The sequence below is a fragment of the Lynx rufus genome, unplaced genomic scaffold (assembly GCF_022079265.1).
Source record: "Lynx rufus isolate CCGP_SWC_20201006 ecotype Redwood Valley unplaced genomic scaffold, mLynRuf1.p SCAF_18, whole genome shotgun sequence".
Lineage (NCBI taxonomy): Eukaryota > Metazoa > Chordata > Mammalia > Carnivora > Felidae > Lynx > Lynx rufus.
In genome coordinates this window covers 41,125,733-41,145,893 of record NW_025814832.1, presented here as the reverse complement: position 1 = coordinate 41,145,893, position 20,161 = coordinate 41,125,733, and the positions used below count along the sequence as shown (strand labels likewise).

At 40.3% G+C, this 20,161-nt stretch overlaps 1 protein-coding gene across 1 annotated transcript in view; it reads right to left on the bottom strand.

Moving 5' to 3' along the window:
- NSF (N-ethylmaleimide sensitive factor, vesicle fusing ATPase) overlaps window positions 1-17,760 on the bottom strand; it is a 149,381-nt gene extending 131,621 nt beyond the window's left edge. The window contains exon 1 of the mRNA XM_047081689.1: window positions 17,726-17,760. Coding sequence (XP_046937645.1) covers window positions 17,726-17,737 — 12 coding nt within the window. The 5' untranslated portion in view covers window positions 17,738-17,760. The remainder of the gene's footprint in view (window positions 1-17,725) is intronic.
- Between the last annotated feature and the right edge of the window lie 2,401 nt (window positions 17,761-20,161).

Sequence of the window (20,161 nt, the reverse complement as noted above, 5' to 3'; positions counted from 1 at the left end):
CCTCTGATAACAGTATGACAAAGATTTTTGTAAAGAAAAAGTACTTTTGGCAAACTCAGTAAGATGCTATAAAATGTGGTCTGAAACTCAGAACCATTTGATAAATATATAAAGAGTTAAAGATTTATTTATATTGGACAGGTTAAACAATGACAGCATCAAAATGAGCACTAAATCATAGCCATTTAACTGAGTCCTTAGCACTGGGAGTAAATAATTTCCTGTCCAAGGCTGCAATAATTTGGGAAAGTTCATCAATGCCTTAAAATAAATTACCTAAAAATTTAGAGAAGTACCTGAAACAATTATCTAGCACATGACAGGGACTCAATAAACATTTGTTGAATTTAAAAAATTTTGGAGAAATGTATCTAGAAAGTTGAAGAAAATTAATGCCTATCCAAGCAGATAAATACATAAAATCAAAAACTGCTATAAATAGGAAGTTGACAACAGGTTCCAATTACAACAGAAACAAAAAAAAAATGCTTAAAGTACTAGAAAAAAGTTTAGCAAAAACACATAAGATCTTCATGAAGAAAACCAATGGAAATACATAAGAGAATATCCAAATAAATGCCATTATCGTTTGCAATGACTCAATATTGTAAGGATATCATGACCTCCAAATTAACCTATAAATGTGATGTAGTTATAAGCAAAACCCCAATGGGTCATTCACAAATTCAATCTAAACTACAACTGGCAAGTAAAATACAGCAAGAAAAAGGGAGGGAAATTTTTTAATTTTATAATTGATTCCTTGAACTACATGGATTTGAACTCCACTTCTATGCAGCTTTTTTTTTTAATAAATACATTACAGTATTATAAATGTATTTTCCTTTTGATTCATGTATGTGTATGTATACACACACATATATACACGTATATGTGTATATATATGTGTGTGTGTGTGTATATGTGTGTGTATATATATATGGGTTTGTAATTAAGTAAACTTTATGCCCAACATGGGGTTCAAACTCATAACCCTGAGATCAAGAGTCGCATGCTCTATCAACTGAGCCAGCCAGGTGCCCCCCTTATGATTTTCCTAACATTTTTTCTCTACCTTGGGGTGCCTGGGTGGCTCAGGAAGTCAGGCATCCAACTTTGGCTCGGGTCATGATCTTGCAGTTCGTGGGTTTGAGCCCCGTGTTGGGCTCTGTGCTGACAGCTTGGAGCCTGGAGCCTGCTTCAGATTCTGTCTCACTTTCTCTCTGCCTCTCCCCCTACCCCCTCTCTCTCTCTCTCAAAAATAAACATTAAAAAAAATTTTTTTTTAATTCTTTCTCTTGGGGCGCCTGGGTGGCGCAGTCAGTTAAGCGTCCAACTTCAGCCAGGTCACGATCTCGCGGTCTGTGAGTTCGAGCCCTGCGTCAGGCTCTGGGCTGATGGCTCAGAGCCTGGAGCCTGTTTCCGATTCTGTGTCTCCCTCTCTCTCTGCCCCTCCCCCGTTCATGCTCTGTCTCTCTCTGTCCCAAAAATAAATAAACGTTGAAAAAAAAAATTTTTTTTTTTAATTCTTTCTCTAGGTTAATTCATTGTTAAGAATACAGTCTATAATACATACGGCGTACAAAATGTGTTATTAAACTGTTCATCAATAAGACTTCTCGTCAACAGACTATTAGTAATTAAGATTTGGGGGAGTCAAAAATTATAAGTGGAATTTCAACTGCACGGGGAGTCAACGCCCCTAACCCCCATGGTCTTCGAAGGTCAACTGTATTTGCCTCACTCTAGTTACCACTTTGTTTCTCACAAGAAAACTTCTCTAAATGATTTTTTTTAATATGGTTCATTCTGAATACCACGTTAAGAGAAATAATTCTAATTTTAAGGTGAATAACCTGAAGATTGCATTTCGTATCCTACAGGTACCTCCAATTTAATTCAAACAAGTAATATAGTTCCATTTCATCACTTTCAAGAATCACAACGTTCCACTGTAACCTCAACCGTGCTGGCACCCCGGTCTTAGACTTCCAGCCTCCACAACTCTGAGAAATAAATTTCTGTTGTTTATAAGTTACTCAGTCTCTGGCATTTTATTATAGCAACACAAATAGACGAAGACAATCTCCTAGAACATACAATTCATCATTGTAAAACATACACTTCAGTGTTTTTTAGTATATTCACTATGCTGTGCAATCATCACCACTAATTCCAGAACATTTCCACCAAACTCCATAAAAGAAACCCTATGCCTATTAGTAGTTAGTCCCAGTTCTCCCCCCCGCCCTTCACCCTCTGATAACCACTAATTTACTGTCTCTGTGGTTTTGCCTATTCTGGACATTTCATATAGATAAAATCATACAATCTGTCATCTTTGTGTGACTGGCCTCTTTCATTTAGCATAATGTTTTCAAGATCATCTACGTTGCAGCACATGACTGGATTATATTCCATTGTATGAACATTTGTTTATTCATCAGCAGATGGATATTGGGTTATTTCCACTTTTTGGCTATTATGAATAATGCTATGAACATCCACATAACAAGTTTATATAAAAACATGTATTTTCAACTCACTTGGTTATATACATAGGAGTAGCATTGCTGGGTCATTCTGTTTAACTTTTTAAAAATTTTTTTTTTTCAACGTTTATTTATTTTTGGGACAGAGAGAGACAGAGCACGAACGGGGGAGGGGCAGAGAGAGAGGGAGACACAGAATCGGAAGCAGGCTCCAGGCTCTGAGCCATCAGCCCAGAGCCTGACGCGGGGCTCGAACTCCCGGACCGCGAGATCGTGACCTGGCTGAAGTCGGACGCTTAACCGACTGCGCCACCCAGGCGCCCCGATTCTGTTTAACTTTTTGAAGAACTGCCAAACTATTTACCACAATGGCTACAGCATTTAAAAAATTCCTACCAGCAGTGGATAAGGGTTCCAATTTCTCTGCATGAGCACCCACACTTTTTCTTTTTTTTTTTTTTTACTATAGCCAACCTATAGTGTGAACTGGTATCTTATTGTGGTTTTAATTTGCATTTCCCTAATGACTATGATGTTGAGCATCTCTTCATGTACTTATTGGTCATTTGCATATTTTTTTAGGAGAGATGCCTATTCAACTCCTTTGCCCACTTTTTTTTTTCCCTTTGCCCATTTTATATTTTTTTATTGTTGAATTGTAAGAGTTCTTTATATATTCTGGATCCTAGACCCTTATCAGATAGGATCTGCAAACATTCTCTCCCATTCTACGGGCTGTCTTTTCACTTTCTTGATAGTGTTCTTTGATGCATAAGAGTTTTAAATTTTGATGAAGTACAAATTATCTATGTTTTGTGCTTTTGTCATATCTAAAAAAATCGCTGTTTAACCCAAAGTCATGTAGATTTTTACCAATGTTTCCTTCTAAGAATTGTATAGATTTATTAGATCTTTGATCCATTCTGAGTTAATTTTTGTATGTAGTGTCAGGTAAGGATCCAAATTCATTCTTTTGCATGTAGGTAGCCAGTTGTCCCAGCAACATTTGCTAAAAAAAAAAAGACTATTCTTTCCCCATTGAATGGTCTTGGCCCTCTTTTTGAAAATCAATTCACCATGAATTTATGTGTTTATTTCTGGATTCTCCATTCTATTTCATTGGTTTATATGAGTATCCTTTTACCACTGTCACATCATCTTGATTACTGTAGCTTTGTAATAAGTTTTGAAAACAGGTGTGTGTCCTCTAATTTTGTTTTTCATTTTCAAAATTGTTGTGGTTAAAATGGCTTTGCATCTCCATAAGAATTTCAGGACCAGCTTATCCATTTCTGGAAAAAAGGCAGCTGGAATTTTGATAGAGATTGCATTGAATTTATAGATCAATTTTGAGAGTATTTCAATATTAATAATATTAAGTTTTCTAATCCATGAACACAAGATGTCTTTCCATTTACTTAGATTTTTAATTTCTTTCAACATGTTTGAGTTTTTAGTGTACAAGTCTTGTACTTATTTGATTAAATTTATTCATAAGTATTCATAAGTATTCTATTCTTTTTGATGCTATTGTAAATGAAACTGTTTTCTCAATTTCATTTTCAGATTGTTCATTGCTAGTATACAGAAATGCAACTGATTTTGTAGATTGATCTTGTATCCTGCTATGTTGCTGGATTTATTTTTTATAAATCCTTTAGGATTTTCTATATATAAGATCATGTCATTTGCAAATAGATAATTTTTCTTCTTCCTTTCCATTCTTTTTTTTTCTTTTTCTTGCTTAACTGCCTACCTAGAACCTCCAATATAGTGCTGAATATAAGTGGCAAGCGTACACATCCTTATCTTGGTCCTGATCCTAAAAGGGAAAGCTTTCAGTGTTCACCAGTAAGCACAATGTTAGCTGTGAATTATTCTGTTAGTTGAATTTGGCTTGTTGAACTGAACTTACAGAGTGCCAGCTCAAGGTTGCTCTGAGAATCTAACAAGATCTGTGAAGGTGTTTTCAAAACTGTAAAATACCATTTAGTTTAAGATACACTTATTCAGTAACTTAGTGCTCTTACTCTAAAGAGTTATCTCTAAATGTGAAAGAAATAAAAACAATGTTTGTGAAGTTTTTTTTTAATTCCCAACATCCTGATGAAAGTTTAGCACCTACATCCTTTTGAAGAATGAAGAGGAAGAGAAGAATCTGGAGAAGGAATCAGAACAAAACTAGAAGGCCTAAAGCCTCCCCCCAGTCTCAACCCCTAAGTCTCTTACCTATGGACTCTTCCCTTAGCACAACACAGGACATTCAGAAAAGCAGAAAGCAGAGATGTAAGACAGGCAAGAAGCAAGAGGCAGCATGGTACAGAAAAAAGAACACAAGATTTGGTGGAAAAACTTAGCCATGATTCTAGCTGTTCAGGAAAAAAATGACAATAAAGAAAAAAACAAACCGTGTGGCACCTAAAAGGACATTTAGATAGGTCTAATAAACTTCACATCTTCAAAGCTACAAAATCTAGTGACTTACATCTATAAGTCCACACTGTATTTATCTAAATTGCTGATGTTAATCTGAGTCATTATAATTAAACATAATGTTAATAATTCATGATGTATGTGCTTATAATATGAAGAAGTTCCTCATTTAATAAAATCAGCTTGATGATAAATATAAGCACAATATATTCATATTATTTATATTTTTATTATTTACAAATAATTGAGTAAAAACTTGGCTGTTAGAAAGCAAAATTACAACCTAGTTTTTGTTCAATGGAACGAATATTTTAATAAATATCTATAACATCCCAGACACTTTGCTGTGTGTAGATGCTCAATTAACAATGAAGCAGTGACTTTTATTTTTTTGAATACTTAATAAGAAAAAATAATTTTTATTATTTATTTTTGAGAGAGAGAGAGTGCAAGCTGGGGAGGGGCAGAGAGAGGGGAACAGAAGATCAAAAAAGCAGGCTCTGTGCTGACAGCACCAAGCCCAAGGTGGGGCTTGAACTCCTGAAATGTGAGATCATGACCTGAACAGAAGTCAGATACTCAACTGACTGAGCCACCCAGGCGCCCCCAAGTCCGTGGTTCATAACTTTGGCATACATCAGAATCACTTGAAGAATGTGTTAAAGGAGATTGCAGGGGCCCCACCCAGCAGTTTCTAACTTTCAGTCTGGGGTTGGGCCTGAGAATATACATTTCTGACAAGTTCTCAGATGATACTGATTAGCTGGTCTGCAGATTCCACTTTGAGAATCACTGTATTAAATAAGGAGAAATGAAGTTTGTAAAAACAGAAATACTGACAGGTTCGTATCTTCCTACAATAGAAGAGAAAATGTGAAAAAGAGGCTTCAATAATGCTCTTGGGCCATTTCATCGTTTAACTTGATAAGTACAATTAAAATTTTTTTGATGCTTAATAAGTAGTAAATTGACTGGAAGGCTTTATATACAAAAATCAGTAACCAGACTCAATATCAGTGCATGGAGAAAAAAGACTAGCATGAAGTCCAGCAACTGTTTAAAGTTTGATCTATGCCACATTTTTAATGATCTGATAGTCTGGCAGAGAATATAAAATTAGAATTCAAACTACATTGTCCAAAATGGCAATTTATTTAAGTACTTTGAAATAAATGTTCATCCATTCACTCAACAATCATTCATTCAGTAATACCTCCACACGAAGCTCTGTTCAAGTCTTTTATCATCTCACAAAATGTTGTCAATAATATTCTCTAGGGAAAAAGTAACTAGGATAACTAAATGTTTTTAATTCTCCCACACTGATGTTCTTTGGAAGACCCAGAATCAGTGATAATTGCTATTCTCATCGCTTGTCAACCAAGAAAATGTTTGTTCATATGCATATAACACTAAAAACACTTCACAATATTTAAAAATCCACCAGCAAAATACTCTTTATTAGTGAATGTTGGATTTCAAAAATGACAACTTATTTCTTACTTTAATAATTTTCCCATTTTCTCCATTACCAAAGATCTATATGGTTAGCGCAAAACACGTAAGAACTTTAGCACTTCATTCTGAATTTAGCAAAGGACCAAAATACCCTGCATTACTCATAAACAGCTGATGCTAATTCATTTGGTATTAAATCTATAGAGCACAATGTGTTAGTACTTTTTGGCAGAGAGAGAGAGAGAGAGAGAGAGAGAGAGAGAAAGAAAAAGAAAGAAAGAAAGAAAGAAAGAAAGAAAGAAAGAAAAGAAAATCAGCTTCCTTGAGCAATTCAGCTGAATTTTGTTGAAGTGGTCTTTGTATCTACCCTTGTAAAATATAAGAAAAAAAAGTAGGTCAAAATCAATAACAATAAATTTTAAATTTAAAGAAAATGATATTTTTTAAAAGAGGAAAGATTATTATCATATGGAAAAGGGCCAAGAAATGCCAAATAAAGAAAAATAAAGAGGGGGCAAGAATAATTTTAGCATATAGCAAGAATAATTCTAAAGCTATTGTATAATATATGTAATATTAAATAATATATTTATAATAAAACATATAATCTGATATATTTAATATAATATTAAAGCTATTTTAATTAAAACACTGAAACTGGTGCACATATAGGCAAACAGAATATGAACCAAAATAGACTCCAGACTTAGAGTGGACATAAAACACAGAGAGCAGTAAAAATCAGTGAAAAAAAGGGTGGACTCAATAATGATATTAAGATAACTGGCTACACATACAGAAAAGATAAAATTAGCTTCCCAATTCACAGCAAACACAAAAATAAATTCCAGATGAATTAAATACCAAAATGTAAAACGCAAATGTTAAACCATTTAGAAGAAAATATTCAAGGTAGGTAAAGATTTCTTTTAAAACACACAAACGTAATAATCATAAAGGTAAAAAAAAAAAGTAGGTATTTATAGCTAGCTCTAATGAAATTTGTTTTTGAGAGACAGAGAGAGTGAGCTGGGTAGTGGCAGAGAGAGAGGGAGACAGAGAATCTGAGTGGGCTCCATGCTGACAGCTGAGAGTCTGATGCCAGGGTCAAACCCACAAAACATGAGATTGTGACCTGAGTTTAACTCAGACACTTAACCGACTGAGCCACCCAGGCGCTCTTGCTGGCTATAATAAAAATTTAAATGTAAAACTCTGTGGGGCGCCTGGGTGCCCTGGTTGGTAAAGCTGACTGACTCTTGATATCAGCTCAGGTTGTGATCTCATGGTTGTGAGATCAATACCACATCAGGAGCCTGTTTGGGATTCTCTCTCCATCTCTCTCTGCCCCTCCCCCACTTGTGCTCGCTCTCTCCCTCTCTCTCAAAATAAACATATGTACATAATAAACAAACAAACAAACTCCATAACCGGGAAAAGATCACTACTGTCTGGGAGAAGCTATTTGCAACTAAATAAATTCCAGGAGTGCCTGGGTGACTCAGTTAAGGTTCTGACTTCTGCTGAAGTCATGATCTCGGGGTTCCTGGGTTCCAGACTCCCACCCCTACCCTACCCCTACAGGTTCTCTACTGTCAGCACAAAGCCTGCTTGGGATCCTGTCTCCCTCTCTCTCTGCCCCTCCCCCACTCATGCAAGCTCACATGCTCTCTCTCTCTCTCAAAAATAAATGAACATTAAAAAAAAAAAAAAAAAAAAAAAAAAAAAAAGAGGGGCACCTGGGTGGCTCAGTCAGTTAAGCCTCTGACTTCGGCCCAGGTCATGATCTCACAGTTCGTGAGTTCAAGCCCCATGACAGGCTCTGTGCTGACAGCTCAGAGCCTGGAGACTGCTTCAGATTCTGTGTCTCCCTCTCTCTCTGCCCCTCCCCTGCTGTCTCTCAAAAATAAATAAACGTTAAAAAAAAAAAAAAGAATTAGATTCCAAAGCATAATTTAGTCCCTACAAAAGGAAAACTCTACAAATCGATTTTTTAAAAATTGCTAATGGCCCAACAGTAAAAATGGGCAAAGGTGATTCACAAAAGAGGAAATCGCAATGACCAATATGAAAACTGCTCAATCTCACGAGACATTAGGAAAAAAATGCAAATAAGATTGTTTACATCCATCATATTGTAAAAGCTAAAATGTCTGCAATGTTAAGTGCTGGAAAGGACATGAGTAACAGGCACTCGTATAATGCTGGCAAGACTGCAAACTGGTATAACCAGGTAAAAACAAAGGTAACTCATCACCCAGCAATTCTACGTAGCAACGTCCATGTCTCTAGACATATATCCTAAAGAAGTTCTTACATATGTATGTAAGGAGACATATAAAAGAATGTGCACTCCAGAAAAAAATTAGAAGCCACTTAAATTATCCTCAGATAATAAAACAGATAATTTTGGTATATTCACAAAATAGAATACTACGTAGTAAACAGAATTAACTGGCGCTCTATATACCAACATGATTAAATTTCAAATGCCATTTTAAATTTTAAAAATGCAGGTTGCAGAAGGAAAGATACAGTATGACACCATACACACAGAGTAAAACACACAAAATATATTACTTATGGGCACAAACATACATAAATGTGCACAGAAAGGATCTATACCAACTTTAGGAGAGTGGATATTTCTGGAAAAGGGTAGTGGAATCCAAAGGAGAATCAAAAGGGATTCAATTCGATCTGCAATGTTTTATTTCTAAAAATTCAAGTTCTGAAACAAATATCACAATATGTTACCACTTAAATCTGGAAGGTGAGCATATGGATATATATGTTATTTTTCAGCATGCTTGAAATCTCTTAAAATGTATATAAATTATACTCGTTTGAGTGCATAGAACTTCTAGAAACAGTTATAGTCATGAAGGGAATATTTAGTTTCCACCATAAAAAGTTGGAAATTATAAGATTAAATCACTAGGAAACTGAAGGTAGTATAATGTAGACCTCAGAGCCCATTCAAGGGTATTAATATTAAAGTATGAAAAAGAATCTCATAAAGAGATTTTTACTGGTACGCGTGACTGGCTCAGTCAATAGAATAAGTGACTCTTGATCTCGGGGTTGTGAATTCAAGCCCCACACTGGGTGTAGAGATTAAAGAAATAAATCTTTAAAAAAAATAAGTAAAAAGCCTCAGAGAGAGAGATTTTTACCTGAGATACAATACCAGAGTACAGATCCTTAAGAACTGCATTATAGCAAGTGTCTAGTGCATGGCCAATGCAGAGGTTTCTAAGGGTTCACTGTTCTGCCAATTCAAGAATTTTCAACACCACAATAATATACTCTCACCTTATGCCTCTGAACCTTCATTTAAATACTTGAAAAAATCCACCCATTTTAAGCATAAATTCCTCTGGTTTCAAAAAGGTATTTAATAGTGCTATAAAGACTTCCTTTTTGTTTTCTAAAATCTACAGCATTTGAAGATACTTTAAAAAATCTCCAGTAAAGTAACATACAAAAACAATAACTACTGCATGTAAGGCTGCACAAAGTTGATACACTTTAGATACCATGACTTTGATTTAGGAAACAAGACTACAAAACATTCTGTATTACTTGCTTTGACTTGTGGTATTGCACATAAGCTATCCCCAATTTACAAAAAGATGTTGTTCACTCACAAAAGGTTACCAATGGCTACATTTCTAGACTAGGCTACAAAAGTTTCATCACTGTAGTAACTGATACTAATACTAAATACACTAGCCTGCCCTCATCAAAACCGATATTAGGTAAATTTTACCTCTAACATCTTTCTACACCTCTTTCTTTTTTTTTTTTTTATTTTTTTTTTTAACGTTTATTCATTTCTGAGACAGAGACAGAGCATGAACAGGGGAGGGTCAGAGAGAGGGAGACACAGAATCCGAAGCAGGCTCCAGGCTCTGAGCTGTCAGCACAGAGCCTGAGGCGGGGCTCGAACTCACAGAACGTGAGATCATGACCTGAGCCGAAGTCGGACGCTCAACCGACTGAGCCACCCAGGCGCCCCTCTACACCTCTTTCAACTCCTAAGACAGTTCTCTCCCTTAGATTCCTATTTAACATCACCCTACTCCTATTTCTTCACAGCAAATTACCTCAACTAGGTGTCAGAATTCATGAAGTGATCCATTGGATTTATTTGCATTAATGTAGGCATATTTTCAGAAAGAAACTATGGAATCTCTGGCAAGTGAGATTTCTGGCAATTTTAAAAGAGTACAAAAAGTTCGGGCGACGTGATAAGCCCTTCTACTTTTCTTTTCAGTAACTAGGTGGTGCTGATGGTATAAGAGGCCCAGAAGGCCACACCACTGGAGCAACTTTACTAAGGAGCCTCTCCCTACTCAGAGTCAGCTCTCCCAAGCAAGTAAGGCTGTATTTCAGATTCTTTCTTTCCTCTACTTCTGATTCCACGGTTCCAAAGAAGCTGTAGCCTAAGAGTTCTGACAGACAGTGTGGAGGCCTGGGGCAGCGGTAGCCGTCTGTCTGTGGAGCTCATTTATAAATAAGAGTCTGCGTTCAACGTAAGTAATAAGAATTGGAACTGTAGAATCTGCTTTATTACCAGCAAAAATGTAAAACAGCCAAGAATAGTTACTACCTAATTGAATCGTTTTGAAAGGCCAAAGGAAACCAAGCAAGTTTAAATCAATTCATCATTTACTATAAAATGTATCCAACTTACAATTCCATATTTTTTTCATACAGTAAATATACTAAAAAAAAAAAAAAAAGTTAAAATTTTTCTTTTAGGTTCTTTGCCTTTCAAAATTTTTATTTTTTTAAGCAATCTCTACACCCAACCTGAGGTTTGAACTTACAACCCTGAGATCAAGAGTCACACACTCCACTGAATGAGCCAGCCAGGTGCCCCAAGGTTCTTTGCTTTTCAGATTAGGAGCTTCAAGATATTTTAGGATTAGTCAATTTCTGATGACCTAAATGCTATATACTGAATAACATCACACATTTCATTGTTAAGCCAATTTCCCAGATAAATTAAACACGATGCTGCCCTTTTTTGGCCAAAACAGCAGAGGACAAGATATACAGGTTACTAAAGCTACCAACAACAACAATCAGTGATACAACAGGAGGAAAAAAAAAACAAAAACCACCTTCAATTACAAAGTGAATATAAATACCATCTACATGGGGCGCCTGGGTGGCGCAGTCGGTTAAGCGTCCGACTTCAGCCAGGTCACGATCTCGCGGTCCGTGAGTTCGAGCCCTGCGTCAGGCTCTGGGCTGATGGCTCAGAGCCTGGAGCCTGTTTCCGATTCTGTGTCTCCCTCTCTCTCTGCCCCTCCCCCGTTCATGCTCTGTCTCTCTCTGTCCCAAAAATAAATAAACGTTGAAAAAAAAAATTTAAATACCATCTACAAAATATCAGAATGTCAAAATTAAACTAACCAAAAGCAATAATTCAAAATAGCTTTTCCCCCCTAAAAAGGAAATTCAGAACCCATTTAAAAAGTATTACAACAAGGCTAACTCTATTTGCTAAACATCAATAGTTACTAGGAAATTATGATTATCACAAGATAGAAGACAGAGAGGGGCCAAAGATAGACAGGCCAATCAGATTTTCCAAAAGACAGAAGGTAGTTTTTGAAAATCAAACTTTGGCAGCAACCTCCAAAAGTTCTAGCTAAGGTGAATCTACTCTTCCCTATACCATTACAACTAAGTTGGTGAAGCAGGTAATAGTAACAAACAGAGCTGAATTCATACCTTGACCCTGCTTCTTGTGAAGCTGGCAAATTACTGAGCCTCTCTCTCTGAGTGAAACAATATTAATACCACCTAGCTTGCAGGTGGTTTTGTCAGAAGTAAACGAGATAGGTTTGTATTTAAGTGATAGCACCCAAGGTATCTTGATCTGCATCAGCCTAGAGGAAGGTCTCTAACAGCATGCTCACGGGCTATTTCTGACCCACCTCATTCTCCTTTTTAATAATGACTTGAATGTAGACACAGAAGTCATGATTTTAAAACCTATACGTGAAGGGGCGCCTGGGTGGCGCAGTCGGTTAAGCGTCCGACTTCAGCCAGGTCACGATCTCGCGGTCCGTGAGTTCGAGCCCCGCGTCAGGCTCTGGGCTGATGGCTCAGAGCCTGGAGCCTGTTTCCGATTCTGTGTCTCCCTCTCTCTCTGGCCCTCCCCCGTTCATGCTCTGTCTCTCTCTGTCCCAAAAATAAATAAACGTTGAAAAAAAAAATTTAAAAAAAAAAACCTATACGTGAAAACAAAATTGGCAGACAGAGCTGTGTTGCATAAAAGAATCGCAGAATCAAGAAGACCTTGAACAAGTAATAGGTAGGCCCTGACCCTCCAAAAAACTGAATTGTAAAGGAGATAAATGTAAGGTTTTATACTGAGATTCGATAAACCAACTGCACAATACCTACAAGGGGATGGGAGAGCCAATTTAAAAAAAAATTTTTTTTAACGTTCATTTATCCTTGAAAGAGAGAGAGCATGCACGGGGGAGGGGCAGAGAGAGAGGGAGACAAAGAATCCGAAGCAGGCTCCAGGCTCATGAGAGTTTTAATTGACTGCAAGCTCATTGTAAGCCAAGAGTGTGATTTACTGCAGGAAAAAGCGAATACGGGGTGCCTGGGTGGCTCAGTTGGTTAAGCGTCCAACTTTGGCTCAGGTCATGATCTTGTGGTTCGTGAGCTTGAGCCCCGCATCGGGCTCTATGCTGACAGCTCAAAGCCTGGAACCTGCTTCAGATTCTCTGTCTCCCTGTCTCTCTGCCCCTCACCCACACATGCTCTGTGTCTCTATGAAAAATAAATAGACATTAAAAAAAAAAGAAAAAGTGAACACAATTTTATCCTGTATTAATAACACTAGTGTCCAGCTCAAGAGAATAAGAGTTCAGCACATTCTTCACTAATCATTGTGTTCTAGTTGGGGCACATTTTAAATTTTTTTTTTTTCAACATTTATTTATTTTTGGGACAGAGAGAGACAGAGCATGAACGGGGGAGGGGCAGAGAGAGAGGGAGACACAGAATGGGAAACAGACTCCAGGCTCTGAGCCATCAGCCCAGAGCCCGACGCGGGGCTCGAACTCACGGACCGCGAGATCGTGACCTGGCTGAAGTCGGACGCTTAACCGACTGCGCCACCCAGGCGCCCCAAGTTGGGGCACATTTTAGAGGAAACATTGGTAAAACAGCATTTCCAAAGGAAGGTAACCCAAATGATGAAGGGTTTGGAATACAGAATATTTGAGGAATTGGAGATGTTTAATTTGCAAAAGAGAAAACCTGAGAGAATTTGTAACCTGTCTTAAAATATCAGAGGAGCTGTCACATGGAAAAGAAACTGTTTTCTTTAGTTCTATGTGGCTCTAAAGAGCAGAAATCATATCTAAAAATTACATGGAACTCCATACAAAAAAGGCCTAACATGACACTAAAATGGGCTAGCTTTAATGGTCTGCACTCTCTATTGGTAGAGTATTCACACACAGATTAGGTTAAATTCATTCTAAATTTATTTATTTATTTTGGGGCGGGGGGGGGGGGGAGGAGAGTGCACGTGTGCAGGGGGGTGGCAGGAAGCGCCAGAGAAAGAGGGAGAGAGAGAATCCCAAGCAGGATCGGTGCTGTCAGCGTGGAGCTCGACAGGGGGCTCGAATTCACAAACTGTGAGTTTTAGCTCATGATCAGAGCCGAAACCAAGAGTTCAGACACCTACCCGACTGAGCCACCCAGGCTAGATGAGACTCGTTTTAATTTTTTTTTTTTTTTAACAATTATTTATGAGACAGAGAGTGAACGGGGTAGGGGCAGAGAGAAGAGACACAGAATCTGAAGCAGGCTCCTGGCTCTGAGCTGTCAGCAGAGCCCGACGCAGGGCTTGAACTCAGAAACCATGAGATCATGACCTGAGCCGCAGTCAGAGGCTTAACCGACTGAGCCACCTGGCACCCCTAGGCTCAATTTAAACAAAAATGTGGGGTGCCTAGGTGGCTCAGTCGGTTAAGCCTCTGACTGCGGCTCAGGTCATGATCTCATGGTTTGTGGGTTCGAGCCCTGTGTCAGGCCCTGTGCTAACAGCTCGGAGCCTGGAGTCTGCTTCTCATTCTGTCTCCCCCTCTCTCTACCCCGCCTATGCTCATGCTGTCTCTCTCTCTCAGTAATAAATAAACATTAAAAAATAAATTAAAAAATAAATAAACAAAAATGTATTGAGCTCCTAGGTCCCAGGCAGTGTGCAAAGCACAGATGATGATGGTAAAAAACTAACATGGCCTCTTCTTTCATGGAAGATAAATAGTAAAGGCAAATAATCACATCAACATATTTAAAATGACAAACAGGGGCGCCTGGGTGGCGCAGTTGGTTAAGCGTCGGACTTCAGCCAGGTCACGATCTCGCGGTCCATGAGTTTGAGCCCCGCGTCAGGCTCTGGGCTGACGGCTCAGAGCCTGGAGCCTGTTTCCGATTCTGTGTCTCCCTCTCTCTCTGCCCTTCCCCCATTCATGCTCTGTCTCTCTCTGTCCCAAAAATAAATAAAAACGTTGAAAAAAAATTTTTTTAAATGACAAACAGCTGGGGCGACTGGATGGCTCAGTAGGTTAAGCGTCTGACTTCAGCTCAGGTCACGATATCACGGTTTCATGGGTTTCAGCCTTGCATCGGGCTCTGTGCTGACAGCTCGGAGCCTGCAGCCTGCTTCAGATTATGCGTCTCCCTCTCTCTGCCCCTTCCCCGCTCGTGCTCTGTCTCTCTCTCTATCTCTCTCTCTCTAAAAATAAATAAACATTAAAAAAATTGTAAATCACCGTTAAATCTCTAACGAAAGGCATACAGTTGTTCAAAGGCATGTAACAAAGGATCCTGACTTGTGTGGGATCAGAACACGCTTCTCTCGAGTACATGAGTGATCTATGAGTAGGAGGTAAATGGTTGGGAACAGAACATTACAAAGAAAGGAAACAGCACATGCAAAGACCTTGTGGTAAGAAAAACTACTAAAGTTCAAGGAACTGAATTCTTATATAACCTGAGCAGAGAGAGTAAGAGAATGAGTACAGAGAAGCAGGAGTGGAACCACAAAGGGCCTTAAAGGCCCAGTTCGGATTTGATGTTCTCCCAAAAGTAACTCGATGCTACTGAGGTAGGGGTTTAAGTAGCAACAGGCACGGGAGGAAATAATCAATGTGGAAAATGTTGTAAAGAGACCTCTAGTGAGCTTTCCAAAGTAGTCCAGACCACAAATGATGGTAGTTTGGGGAAATGAGGTGGAAATGAAGATGTAGAGAGGTGGACAGATTGAAGAGATTTTTAGGATATGTTAAAATGATGGAACCCACATGACCATTCCAGTGGCTTCTCTGGGTATAGTTTAAAGCAGCAATGCCCAAGACAGATTCTTTGGCCCTAATAATACCCTTTTTTGTAAGGGGCTGGGGTGGGGGGTGCGCGGGGCACAGAACAGAACTCAGTGATGAATTTTACAGCGGGGCAGACGATGTGGGGGGAGAGAGGCGGTATGAAGGATGACCATGACCGCCACCATCACCACCCCACCCCACCCTGGTTTCCAGCTTATGTAAGTGCACGGAAGGTGGTGCCATTCACTGAAATAGAAAACAGATAAAGTACTAATTAGGTGGGTTTAGATTTGAACAGTAGACTTTGAGATGCCTTGGTTTTAAATAGGCAGTCCGGCATATTGATCTGGAACTTAAAGGATAAGTCTGGACTGGGAGTAAAATACTGAGCATCGTGGGCATAGAGAGGGTAGGTGAAGAGAATGCCTGAAGAGAAAACGGAGTGAGAAGACAGCCTTGAGGAATATCTGCATTGAATAACAGGGTAGAGGAGGGTGAGTCTGCAAAAGAGAGGTCTGAGTAAAAACCGGAGCAAGGCTGCACAGAAGCCATGGGAAGAGCGTTTTCCATGGAGGCAATGGTCAACGATGGCAAATGCTGTGGAGACAGCAAGTCAAAGAACTGAAAATGTCAATTAAGTTTAGGGACACATTTCAGTAGAATGATAGGGCCAGAAATCAGACTGCAGTGGGCGGGCTGAGGGGTAGGAAAGTGGTAAACAAATGGGAGACAATAAACGTACACAACTCTATCAAAATTTCTGGCTGAAAAGTGGGAAGAGACAACGGGACAGCCGTGGGGGTGAAGGGAGGATCTGTCTTAAGATGGGAGAAGCTTAAGCATGTTAAGAGGGAACAGGTGAATACACAGGAGTAGGGTGTCTTAGGTGGGAAAAGAGAATCTGAAGCACGGGTGGATAGATAAAAGGAGAGACTATGGGAAAAAGGAAGAGGAAGAGGTCAAATTAAATGACCTTTAAGGTCTCTTCTCACTCCATAATCTCACGATTTACAATTCCTTTTAGATTGGACATTTGTATGCGTGCATAAATCTATGCAAACTTGTTCAAATATTCCGGTATAAATAAATCAGTCAAGCACATCCTTATCCCCAGTGACGCAGTTAATGTCCCCAGGATGATGACCAGTGTCATCTCTGGGCAGTATCCATCCCTCAGAGGGCTTTCAGCTCAACGCACTCTGCAGTACAGCACAGTACCAGCCCTATCTCCCCTTGCCAAACCCATACTACACCGCGATCTTAGGAGGCTCAAGGAGGAAGTAAAATTTAAAACCCTGAAACTACCACATATTCTGCTGCATTCAAAGCGACTGTCATTCATAAAAACAAGCCGGGACACCCCCAACGCATCCCTATTCCAAGCTAAAGACATTCCTGCCTGACCCGACAGTGACAGGTCCCCTAGATGGCTGGGGTTTAACACTAAAAGTCATTTGCACCCCCTCCTCCTCTCCTAAGACCTTTCACTCTGAAGCAGAAATGGGTCCCTAATGTTCCTTCCCAAAGCCCTCGCTCCAACGCAGCAGACGGATCCCCCGCAGTTATTTCAGCGGCTGCACCTAATAAGCCCTCGCAAGGGGGTGCGGAGAAACCCCCAGAGCCGGTCCGACGGGGCTGGGACGGCCACAACCCTGCGGTTGCCTTGGGGGACGCGGGTAACAAGCCCCAAGGGATGGGAAGGGAGAATTAAGGGAGACCCAGGAGACCGGGGTGGGTAGTGAGGGGGGTCACCTCCCCTAGAGCTTCCTTAGAGGGATGGAGTTTCCGAGGAGGGCTAATCCCCTGCCACCGCTCCCCCTTCTCACCCGCATGCCCTTCTCCGGCTTGCCGCCCCCTCCAATTCCCCATTCGCTCGGACTCACTCCCCCTCCCCTGGAGCCGGCTGGACCTCGGAGTACCCGCGAGCCCGGCACCCCTGCCTCGAGCCGTAGCTCCGGGGCCGGCACTCACCCGGCCCGCCATCTTCGCGGACACGTCCGGCTCGGCGACTGCAGCTGGGCGCTCAGTAAAGCCCGCCCCCGCCGCGCGCGCGCGCGCGCCCGCCGCCCGCCCTCGCGCAGGCGCGCAGCCGCCTTGAGGCCGCGCGCGCCCGGCCACGTCCCTGGCGTCCCCGCCCCGCAGGGCGCGTGCGAGCTCCGGGGCCGCCTGGGGAGGGCGGGGCGGTGACGCCATCTTGAGCGCGAGCGGTGGGTGCAGTGACTTGGTTTTTTCGAGTGCCTGTCCCCGGGCGACTTCTCAAAGGCTTCTTTTGCGAATCTTGTCCCATCTGGCCGTTTGCGCTGGACTTTGTAGCAAGGCCTTTGCTGCTTTAATTACTTAGCCTTGTTTCTCTTTAACCGTTGCCGCTTGCCCAGGAACGGCCTTTCTGCTTCCAGACCCACTGAATTGTGAAAATGTGCTTAAGAGCGCCCGACACGGGTACAGTTGGTTCTGAATTCAAGTTCTTAATTCAAGCTTTTCTCTGTAGGCGAGCTTGTTTACCTAGCTCCTGGAGATTATCAGCGTTGGCCTTTATATTTAGCTTATGTGTAGCCTGGAAAACGCAGTATTTTCATCAAATTTGAAAGTGAATTGTGATTATTTCTAGAACTTTCTTTTCTATATTTTTAACTTCACTATTAAGTATATTTATTTATAAAAGTAGTGTTTTTAGCAATCTTTGTCATTCCCCAGGGTTGTTTCACTTTAGACCCTAGGGTAGAATTTGAGTGAAATATGCCGTAAACTCATACATTTTTTACCTCGATGTACCCACTATACTATTTCCTCACTGGAATCTCAGAATAGAGGATAATAGGGGCGCCTAGAGGCTCAGCCAATAGCGTTTGTGATTCTTGGTCTCGGGGTCGTGAGTTCAAGCCCCACATTGGGCATGGAGCCTGCTTAGAAAGAATTAAAAAAAAAAAAAAAAAAAGACGACTAGGGGACAATAATAGGATAAATAATAGTAACAGCAGCAGCGCTATGCAAGAAGGTTGAGATTCTGCCTAACAGTTTTCTTGATGCTTTTATTGCCCATGCCCCTGCTAGCTTAAATTTTCTCCATATTTACACAAGACAAGGAGAAACAACAGAATTTGTTATCTTTCATTTCTCACAGATGATTAGGAAAAAAAATAGTTTTTCCAACATGAGCCAAGGAAAAAAATTAGAAGAGCTGGGCTTGCTTAGTGGTTTAAAATTGAGAATAAAAATGAGTAAGGGACCTGAAGGCAGGCCAGGGACAGAAGTAAAAAGATCAGTGTTATAAACTCTCACACTGTACCTGAGAACCATCCTGCTTTATTGAACAAATCAGATGTTAGCTAGGTCATCAGTGAGTCAGAGTTTATCAGGGAAGACAACTAGTTGAACTCTGATCTATTAACCTGCAAAAACTACATAAATAATCAGAATGAACTGGGGAGACTGGAGGCTTGGGTTCTTGTCCCTATTCTTTCTCTGCCAACTCACTTGCCATATCCCTTAACCTCTCTGAGCCCCAGTTTCCTTACTGTCTTCACAAAGTGAGAGGTATAATCAGATGAGCTTCATGGTTGTGTCTTACATTTTTTGATACTTTGAATTTGACTCGATACATCAAAAAGATTTACCAAACGGATCCAGAAGATGACAGTGGTTCTCAGTCCAATGACCTCCTGTGATTTTCAAGGCCAGAGAGTAATGCAAATATATTTATAGTGCTGGTTTGTTACTAAGTAAAATAGATTGCAAGGGAAAATGTGTTTAATGTGTCCAACGAGGAGGAACACTTTCCACCTAGGAAAGATAGGCCTCCTTGTTGGGTTCCAATGTGTCTGCTTAGAGCATGTATACCCGTGATAAGCAGTCCTATGTAGCATCTCACAAGTGGTATAAATTCAAGAGTCATGTGCACAATCCTGCAGGTCAGTGTACCAAAGAAGCTCTCGGGAAACATGAGCTCTTGTCCTTAAGGTGCTTAGTATCCAGCTGGAGCAAAAGGATTCTGAGACCTTGCTCCAAGCTGTCTCCGTGTCTGTGCTTCCTGTCTGTGCCTTGCTCTGATATTCAAGGTTATCTTAGATCTAGTGGAGCTGATTCTGCAACACCTTTGAGCAATCCTTACAGAGATAGTCAATAGACAATAAATATTTTGCTGCCCCAAATCCATGTCCCCCTTTCCTAGTCACAGTTCTTCCGGCTCATGCAGCTTGGAAATATTGTCAGACAAAGTGCCCTGCCATCCCCTGGCCCAGGAGGGAGCACAGAACCCAAGCTCCATCGGTCAGATGCTGTCTCTCCCCGAGCAACTGCAATCTTGACTATCCTGAGGAAGAAAGAAAACAGTGGATTACTGCAATGGTGTCACCTTGAAAAGACCATTCCTGAATTATCTAGACCCCTGGAGTTTACCTGGCTTCTGTC